This window comes from Aplysia californica, unplaced genomic scaffold (assembly GCF_000002075.1).
Source record: "Aplysia californica isolate F4 #8 unplaced genomic scaffold, AplCal3.0 scaffold00188, whole genome shotgun sequence".
NCBI lineage: Eukaryota > Metazoa > Mollusca > Gastropoda > Aplysiida > Aplysiidae > Aplysia > Aplysia californica.
The window spans coordinates 689,294-699,631 of NW_004797458.1; the positions used below are offsets into that span (position 1 = coordinate 689,294).

Consider the following 10,338-nt stretch of genomic DNA (forward strand, 5'->3'; position numbering starts at 1 on the left):
TCTGTCTCTCTCTCTCTCTCTCTCTTTCTCTCTCTCTCTCTCTCTCTCTCTCTCTCTCTCTCTCTCTCTCCCCTTTCTTCTCCGTCACGCTCTTTTCGTGCTTCGCTCGTTAGCAGCCACTCCGCTGTGTAGGTTTTTTTCCTAGCTGCTACTTCGCTTGTAATTATCTTTGCCGTTTTACGTATATTATGTATGTTGGGTTTTGCTCAGTATAAGCTGAGATTTTTAAAAAATATTCGAAATCTTTTAAAGTCCATCGACCCGTTTATAAAAGAATAATATGAGAAATTGTGAGGTGATTTATCTTCTTCGTTTCCTGTAATTTCGTTTGTCGCTTGGAAACTTATCAAAGCCCACCTTAGCTACAGATTTTGAAATTGAATCTCCTATTCTTTCAAAAGGGCGCGCGGTTTATAGGACATATTTCAAGAGCAAGGTATGATTGTGATGCCGCTGCTTTGAGGAAGTAAACAGCCGTAAATCACAGCGACGTATTGCAATAATGAGACCGCCAAGTAAAGGTTAAGCGAGGGTTGATTGAAGGCTTTCGCTGAAACTTAGAACTTGGTGTAATCAGCGGTCCAGGCTGTATTTGTGTCTAGCAAGAATAAAATGTCTTCGGTTCTCGAGAGCTAATGATGCAACACTCGTCTGAAACCAATGCTGCGGCATCGAGTTTAAGCCGCGTGTCCTTTTTTCAAAACACTCAGAGCCTGTGCACTTTAATCGGGGTTGAGCGCAATATAAATGTCCTCTATTTTTATTATTATTATTATTATTATTATTATTATTATTATTATTATTATTAAGTCGAGTTTATTGCGCAAAATAATGGTAATGATATGATGATAATGATGACGATAAACGTAACAGATATGCTATAAAGAACAACCGTATTTTAAAACTCACTATAATAATTATCGAAATTGCAATGATGATAATGATTATATAATTATGATAATGATATCAAATACAATCATAATATGAATACAATAACATTTTTAGAAATAACCCAAAGGAGGAGAAGGAGGAGGACAAGTAGGAGGGGGAGGCCCGAGGAGGTGAAAGGAGGTGCATCCCTTAGGTTTTAGTTTACGGTCCCGTTAGAGCTCTACAGTGAAATATGCATTTTAGTATTCATATTTTTATTAAAAACTCATTTTTTTTCCCCATGATAATGACGATGGCAGGTAAGTAAAGGAGACTGATTGCGACACGCAGTGTTTGAAAATTGTAGTAATACGATTAATTCATAACGCTGCAGTTCCAGATGGAATATTACGTAGTACCAGGGTACTGAAGTTCATTTTTCAACGAAAATTGAGACTCTTAACCGGTGGCCGGAGGGCGCCACTGGTTGTCCTACTCCTTTACTGTCCCGTTTTTGTTTCTGTGTGTCTTGTCTTTTTTTTCCCCAGCACGAAATGACCGGTAGTGTGTCGATTTGTTTCTCGTTACTCAGAATAACAAACAAACAAGACATTATTCTTTTCGATTGGAGATTGGCGAGTGCTCCGATGTGGTTTGCTCCTTCTTTCCTATGAAATATCTGTCGTCCTTATCTCTCTTTCTTTTTGTGTTTGTCGCTCTCTTGCAGCACCTCTAATCTTTGGCACTCATATATGGTCTTATTGTGCAGCAACTGCTGCAAAACGCTTTCTAAAAATTAAAAAAATATTCTTTTAAAAATATAGGATCTTATACAGTTACTGTACCAGACACGCTCTGTGCGGCACCCGCAGACCCAGAGATCCCAGCGAAGGCTTTTTTGTTGTTGTTAGTGTTTTACGGCACTCGCAACGGCATAAGATTATATTTGCGCGCGTGACATATTAAACATTTTCAGTAAGTAGAACATTTTGAATTTTGCCCTGGTGGCGGCCGTAGCCTACTCTTATTGATTTTGGACCACAAAGGGATCTTTAACGAGCGCAACTTGCAGACGGCATCTCCAAGATTATTCGTCCTTGTGCGAGAAGGCTAGGTGTTGATCTTTCCTGCCATTAGATTACGGGTGTGGCTGAAAGACAGCTGTAAGAAGAAGCCAAGGAGTAGCAGTAGCAAGGCTGCAGAAAGAGTCAGAGGCGAAGTTATCGATGGCCAGCCAGTGTTAGTACCAGCACCGTCTTCTGTTCCCCCCTGCTACCCACCCACACCCTGAGTGAAATTCATGTTAACCGTTGGCAGATGGTGTGGTGTAATTTTCTCCTTTGTCTTCATTCGCCTGCATTGTCCTGTTGCTATTCTGTCGCATCGAGGCCAAGTGATGTATGTGATGAAATGGAGGATTCTTGTTTTTGTATTTTTTGTTTTTGTTTTTATTGGTCTTACTTGAGTTCCCCTCTGTCGTTTCTGTCTGTCTATCTGTCTTACTTTTCCCCAGCACTAAATAACCGTTATTGTGTCAGTGTGCTTCTATTTACTCAAACAAACAAACAAACAAGTATAGTTAAGTTGCATAAGGGACTGACCTCAATCCTATTGTTGGCTTCTACATTTCCGCACACTATGTTTAGATACATTCAGTACTCTAGGCATTTTAGCGTCTAGAGTCTCCCCCCCCCCCAATCTTTCTCAAAATCTTGAACTGTGCAGAAGCGTCAGTCTGACTTTGGAGTGCAGTATTGCATCCTGGACCGTTGGGTAAGTGGCTGTGGCGTTTGGGTGAGTTACACACTCAGACGTTCGGGGTTCGAACACAAGTGAACCAACAAAGGTCCGAATTATTTCCTTGCCTTTTTCTGTTTTTGTTCCTCTCAGTCCAGTCATCGCTGTCTATGTCGTAATTATACGACTCTTTTGACCGCTGTACACGCAGAAGGCGTGAGTTCGATTCTTGAGTGGAGAAGTTTCTTTATCGACTATTTTCGTCTGTCTGCACGGATGCTGTATCCAGCTCAACTCGGATTGGCCTTTACAGTTACGGTAGAAGCATTCTGTCTGTCTGCCTGCCTGTTTGTCTGTCTTTCTGTCCGTCTGTCTGTCGGCTCTTCCTTGTTCCTCTCTTTCCGTTTGTTTGTCCAGGGGAGGGGGGGGGCTCTCATGGTCTAGAGCTTATGGTTTTCGCCTCTGATTTAATAGTTTCTGTGTTCAAAACCCGACTGTGACTGACCATTTTCTTCTCTGAAAAGTTCTCCTTTCACCTCCTTTTCTGCTCTCCAACCATGTTCCGCCGTTTGCTTTAGTTTGGGTGGTTGGAGGGCACCACTGGTAGGTTCTACTTCTTTCCTTTCCCCTCTGTTGTTTCTGTCTGTCTGTCTGTCTTACTTTTTCCCAGCATTAAACGACCTTTATTGTGTTGATGTGCTTCTCTATACTCAAAAAAATCTGCCTCCCCCCCTCCTTTTGACCCCTCCTATGGGCTCCTGGCTCTTTCTGCAGCCTTTCTACTGATACACCTTGGCTCGTTCTTACTTCTGTCTTTCAGATATTCCCCTGATCTTTGGGTTGGTAAGATCTAAGACCCAGCCTTCTCGGATAAGGGTATACAATTTTGAAGTTCCAGTGTGCAAGTTGTGCACGTTAAAGATCCTTTTGGTGGTCCAAAATCAATTTTAAAAAAAAAGGCTTTGGCTGCCACCTGGACAAAATTCGAAATTAATTCCTGTTAAGTTGAAAACGTTTAATGTGTCGCGCGCGCTCATATAGTCTTGTGCAGTTGCGAGAGCCGCAATACGCTTACCAAAACAAAAGAACTAATTTGTCTGTAAGATGTACACAGGAACATTATTTCAACTCTCCTGGATAGGCTCGTACTCCCTTATAATCGTAAACAGGCATTTGCCTGGGCGTCTGTGGTGTGGTGATAAGGCTCTTCGGTGTTGAAGGTAAAAGCTTGGGTTTGATTCCGGTGTCGGGGAGTTTTATTAAATTTGTCTAGTAACTCCGTTTTTCTTTTTTCTAGCGTGCTGTTTTTCGCTCGATTAGTTGAAACGGGGAGGGGGGGGGTGTAAACACCAGCATTAATAAGAAGAATGGGCGCAACATCTGTAAATAGCCAAGTTAAGTCTCTTGGGGTACAATATATTATCAGTTTAAAATTTCGTGTTCTTCCATCAGCACCCACATGCACACATGCTCGTGGGTGTTTGGCGGGTGAGAGCTCTTTGTCTCTAGTAAGCTGGATGACCTAGCTGGGTTGGATGCTATGTGTTTTCAGGGTATCTTTCACTCTCTCCATCCAGATCTTCCTTATGGTCTTCCTCTTCCCTTTTACCCTGATATTCTTTTGTCGTACGCTTTACTGGCTAGCTGGCGAGGTGCCATATGTGTCAGATGTCCAGACCATCTGATAATTTGCCTCCTGGTGTAATTGAGGACAGGTGTTGTCCCCATCATTTATCTGACCCTGATGTTTCTGATCATGTCCCATCTGGTTTTGTTGACCGCTTTTCTTAGACACCTCATCTGGTGGTTATTTTATGTTCCAGACTTTTGGTCAAGGAGCGGTGTTACAAGAGAGTAATAAACTCAAAAAAGGGGGAGAGGTCAGGACGATAGATGTTTGATATGAAAGCAGGAGCGAACCACACCGAAGCAGCCGCCAACCACCCACTTCTTTTTTGTGTTGGTTACTCTCTTGTAAAACCTCTAGTCTTGGGCACTTATAGGACCTGCTTGTGTTGCAAGGGCCGTAAATCCCTTACTAAAAGGATACATGCACTAACACAATATCATTGTTCCCAATCAGAGCATAATCATAGCTCTCCAGCATTCACTGTCATTACGAAACAGTCGTAATCAATGCTCCTTTATCGACATTATTTCTGGTCGTTGCAATGGCAGTCCTGCATAAAGCCACCTCCACGCATAATATCATGGTCGCCCAGGTTTGTGTGGAAATTCAATGAACACTGGCTGTTATTCTTACTCGCAGAATAAATATCCAAGCGTACAATCCCAAAGCTCTCCTTCTCTGTCTGTCTGTCTGTCTGTCTGTCTGTCTGTCTGTCTGTCTGTCTGTCTGTCTCTCTCTCTCTCTCTCTCTCTCTCTCTCTCTCTCTCTCTCTCTCTCTCTCTCTTAGTTTCGCCCCCTCTCTTTTCCCTTATCTTTCTCTCTCTTCCGTAGTTTTACTCCTTTCTCCCACTCCTGCGGAATCGTTCTCTTCCTCACTTTCTACTTCTCTTTCTCTCTTTCTCTCTTTCTCTCTCCCTCTCCCCCCTCTCTCTCCCTTCCTCCTCCTCTCTCTCCCTTACCCCCTTCACCCCCCCCCCTCTCTCTCTGTTTCTTTCACACACACACATACACCCCCCCCCCACACCCACACCCACACACCCTTGCAAAGATGGTTTTCATCATTTGTATAGGTCATTACCCTCTGCGTTAATACGGTCCCTTATTATGTTTGCCATACTCGCTCATCTATTCCCTGTCTTCATTTGTAGCTCCGCTTTTCCGTGGTTTTTTTTGTTGTTGCAACTAAAGAGCATTGTCTAACATTTCCCTTTATCATGTTGTCCCCATTTACGCACGATGTGGGTTTTTTTTAACACAATACAAAAGCGTTATAACCGTTGAGTATAGCGTATGACCTTTCAGACATGGTGGAACCTGCTCTAGCGGCCACCTGTATAAGATGATCACATGCGCAAGCAGCCACTTTTCGCCCCATGCATAGTTTTTACATTATAATGAAGCTCTATTAAACGCCCTCCTGTATAAGACAGTCACTTTGCTTCTCAACAATAGGTGGTCGTCTTAGACATTTCCGTCAGTATTTTAAGTGAGGTAAAACCTCTGAAATGGAGGGGCATCTGGTATGTGGAACGAGGTAGATGTGACTTATCAATATATTTTTAATATAGTAATCATCCCAATTAGTTATAGACTGACACCAGATAAGCTGCAAAAATAATTATGAGTAAACCCAGTTGTAGTGTTGGCCAAGTAAATGTGGCATATTCGTTAATGGATTCAATTGTTGATTCATTTGTTATGGGATAAATAGTTCTCACGTTATCGGGCTGTTTTCGAAGGTTCTGTGATCCGCGAATCAATTTGGAGTTAGGTTGCTTAGTTAACTAAATGCTTGTAAGCCAGCGGGATTTCCTGTTGCTGAAACTATTAACCCCACAACTTATTATGTTTTTCGGTGTTTATTAGTATGTTATTTTGGTCTTTTTCCAGCCAAAATCCCAGAAATCAAATCGGAGAGAGAAAGACATCAAGCTGCGAGCCCAAGTCAAGGGTAAGTCTGCATGTTTGTTATTTTAAAAAAATCTTGTTGGGGATTCCATACCTCATTAGACCCACGCAGGATATTTCGAAGCCGGACTACGTGATCCTCCGCCAGGACAGACGGCGGAGAGACGAGTATTCAAGAAACGACGGGAGAAGAACGCGGTCAGGGCTGTGGTGAGAGTTCTTCACGGGGGAGTTCTAGGGTGTGGGTGGTCCAGGCAGTTGCCATAGCTCTCCATCCTCTTGGCTCGCATACATGGACTTCAAGATCGGGAGGGGGGGGGGGGGGCAAGCTTGGGAATAACTTAATTGAGTTTGAAAGGGGTGTTGAACTCCTTACCACACCAGATGCCAATATGTACGGTGTCCTGATAGATTTAAAGAATTATAGGCTACCCTGACTCATGGCCGAGTGGGGTGAATGTAGCACTGGACATGTGTTATTCTAAAAACGTTCTTAATGGAGGGTTTCATGACCATTTAAAAAATCCATCGTGTTCTTATTTTGACTTAATGTTTTATTGTTGTATTGATGGCAGTATGTTCTCTCTCACCGCTTCGTTTTATGAGGTTCCATTCAACACACAGCTAGCAACGCAACAAAACAATGACAACAGCAACATCAACAACTAAATGAACTACAGCAACAGCGACCGCTACAAGGATAAACACGTGGTTTATCGCTTATCCTTATCCCCAGGTAACCAGAAGATCTGATATGAAATCTGATATGACGTACGTTTGTACCCGATCGCGTGCATATTGTGAACCTGGATAAAAGAGACAAATATCAACTCTGACTGTAATTATTGGTAAAAGTCGGACAAGCAGTCGTTGACTTCATCGTCATCCGGTGCCTTGTCGACTGGAGTGGGCGATAATGGATCTCCACTTCATTCCGTCTTGCGTTGACTTCACATAGTCAATATTATTTTCCTTTTTCAGCGGCACTTGTAGGGTTTTATCTTAAAAGACGGTATATCCAGTTTTGCTCAAAATTGAGGGATCGATTCCTCCTAGTAGTTTAAAACGCTAGGCTGGCGCTCATTTTTGCCTTACTCTGGAATCCATAACTTAATAAATATTGCGGAGAAAGTGTTTTCGGAGATTTTCAAAGCGAAAGGCAAACATGTGGGCTTTTTTCTCCCTTGTACATTTTACGAAAATGGATATACTGTCTTTTAAAATAAAACCCCAGACTTGTCAGCTTTCAAAATGTGAATGCTTTGGTAATACAGCCATGCGTCACACTCATAAGGTATTTCAAAGCAGGCCTTATTTTGGGTGTCAGTGGAACGTCTTAAGGAACAAAAGACAGCGGAAAGATGGTACCCTAACATCAAAAGACAGACTGGCAGGAGAGAAGGAGTTGCATGGAGCAGCTGCGAACTGATAGAATTATGGATAAGGGTGATGACCGAGCAAGGTCTTCACAGGGCTCCCAGCAAGGCCAGAATTGAAATAATGCCAACAGTAATGGTGTCTAATTATCTTGGCTTATAGCTTTCAAACCAGAGCCCTTATAGACTGGCTTTAATGACAAATTATTATGAGGTACTCACCGATTTCCGCGAAGTTCACAATTTCTTGTTTGTCCTGGGACGTAAAATTCCCATTCGTTCTACACTGTCCCCGTGAAGATAACTGTGATGGGTCCTTCTTTTCAGCCCTCTCTTCTTTTTGCTGTTCCATTTTTTTTCGATGGAAAAGCAGAAGAGCCCCAACACATGGCAACTTGGTCGCTCTTTGGCTAGGAAAGACCATTCCTTTTATGCTGTCATCACTGCTATTCGATTTGTGGAGTCTGTAATTGTAATGCGCTCGGGCCGGGGCAGAAAATAAAATCGTTTGCTGAACAGTTATCGAACGACACAGGCTACATTTTCTTTCAAGACCGTCCTAATCTTATAATAATAAAGTCACTATATGGTTTGAAACATAGGTGTCTGATTCTCTTTCCTAGTTGTAGCCAGGTGCTGTATGTGTAACTAACAACCCTTTCTTAAGAGGGATCACCACCCTACTGTAAAGTGATGTTGCTTGTGTAGCACACCCCGTAAGACACACAAGTCGGTCTTTTGAAGGCGGAACGAGTAGTAGAACAGTTCACCAGACTGAGAGAGGTTTGTTACCGGAATAACGAGAAACAGTTGGGTTCTACTCGGATTTGAACGCAAAACTTCCAGACAGTTTGGGGACAAACTCCACCACTGTCTTAAGCTTTAGAACTTGAGGAGCCCCATGGGCATGGGTGTTTAGTACACCTGTACTGACATACCAGCCCCAGCTTTGCGTCTGTCTGTCTGTCTGTCTGTCTGTCTGTCTGTCTGTCTGTCTGTCTGTCTGTCTGTCTGTCTGTCTGTCTGTCTGTCTGTCTGTCTATCTGTCCGTCTGTCTGTCTGTCTGTCTGTCCCCCCCCCTCTCTCTCTCTCTCTCTCTCTCTCTCTCTCTCTCTCTCTCTCTCTCCCCCCCCCCTTCCCTCCCTCTCCTGCTTATTCTTGCCAAGACCTCTCGTTGGAGTCATGAAGGTGTGTGACATTACACCCCCCATCTATACATGTATATATACCTTCAAAAACACAAAAAAGAAAAAAAATAGATAAAAAGACATTTTAGACCAACAAAAGTGAGGTTATTTTGTCCAATTAAGACTAGCATTGATTCTGGAGCATCCGGTCATGATGGTTGTCGTCATTGAACACATTTAATAAAACAATCGAAACATTGGACGAATGTGCACACACTTTAAAGATACTGTTTGCAAACCTTCTTGAAGCACCGTGAATTCACCAAACGACAATGTAGAGCCAGGCTAGTTAATCGATTTTCTGAGTGTCTGTAGAAGGGCGTCTTGAAGCACGGGAGAAGACCATTCGAGATTTTCCTATTCATCATTGCTGTGCACGATTAATTATTTATACGGTATTTAAAGGGCAATAGAATGAATGATGGTCGACACTTGGGAAGCTTTCTTGTTGTATGGCTATGGTGTGAGACTTGCGGCATGAGTGATCTGTCAGTTGTTGGAGTCGTGGCGTTGGTAGCCTAGTGGTTAGGCTACAGGACTTGCAATCGTGAGATTGCGGGTTCGGTTGTTTGAGTCTTAGCTCGGTCCGACGTTGTGTCCTTGGAAAAAACGCTTTACACAAATTTTCAATTTAGCTTGGTCCTTTCGGAGATGGACGGGGGGCTCTCGTGGCATAAGGTTAAGGTGTTCACCTCTCATTCAAAGGTCCCGGGTTCAAATCCAGGTAGCGACGGAGCATTTTTTTTCTCTAAAATTGTCTCCTTTATCTCATATCCTGCTCTCCAGCAATGGTCTGTCTTCTGCTTTCGTCTCCACTTTCTGCCCCCACCCCCTCACCTCATGTGCCCCTTCCTGTGAGCTCGTGACTCTTTCTGCCGCCTTTCTACTGTTTTTCAGCCACACCCCTGATTTTCAGGTAGAAAAGACCACCTAGCCTTCTCGAAAAATCTCGGAGGTCCAGTGTAGTTGCGCACGTTAAAAATCCCTTGGTGGTCTAATATTGATAAGAGTAGGCTTAAACGGCCGCCACCCGGGCAAAATTCAAAATTTCCTACCAACTGAACATGCTTGGTGTGTCCCACGCGCTCATATATGACCTCATGCAGTTGCGAGCGCCGTATACACTTACAAAAAAAAACCCCAACAACAGCCGGGGACGGGGATGGACGTTGAACTCCGAGGTCCCGACTCTTAAATAGCATAATAGTGATGGTGGGTGCGCGAAACCTATACTATTTCGCCATTTCAGTTGTCGGAGTCGCATACACAGTCACAATAAAATTGTCCTAGATGTCCACCCACCTTGGAGGAGAACAAATGGTCGTCTCAGACTGGTGGACGTCTTGAACAGTGCCGATATAATAGGGAAAAGTTGAGATGCGAATTGGAAAGTTGTATGTTTGAATAGGTGATTGTACATTAGAGCATGTTCGTCAGTTTTTGTGTTGCTACTGTAGTTATGTTTCTTCTTCACCCTTTTCAGCGCTCGTCTCTGAACTGATCAGGTTTAGGGTTTCGTCGTTCTGGTTTTCTGAATACTCTTTTCACGGTTTTTTTCTTCTGAAAGTCAGGTTTCTATTCTGGGTGAGATCTGAATACTTTATTGTGCACCCTCACATACACAGCCCCC

General features: G+C 43.2%; 1 protein-coding gene across 1 annotated transcript in view; it reads left to right on the forward strand.

Annotated features, from left to right (window-relative positions):
• Window positions 1–10,338, forward strand: part of LOC101845095 (histone deacetylase 6) — a gene marked incomplete at its 5' end in the record, with an annotated part of 222,441 nt that overhangs the window by 30,168 nt on the left and 181,935 nt on the right. Inside the window, 1 exon segment of the mRNA XM_005098636.3 lies at window positions 6,128–6,188. Within this exon segment, the coding sequence (XP_005098693.2) occupies window positions 6,128–6,188 (61 nt within the window).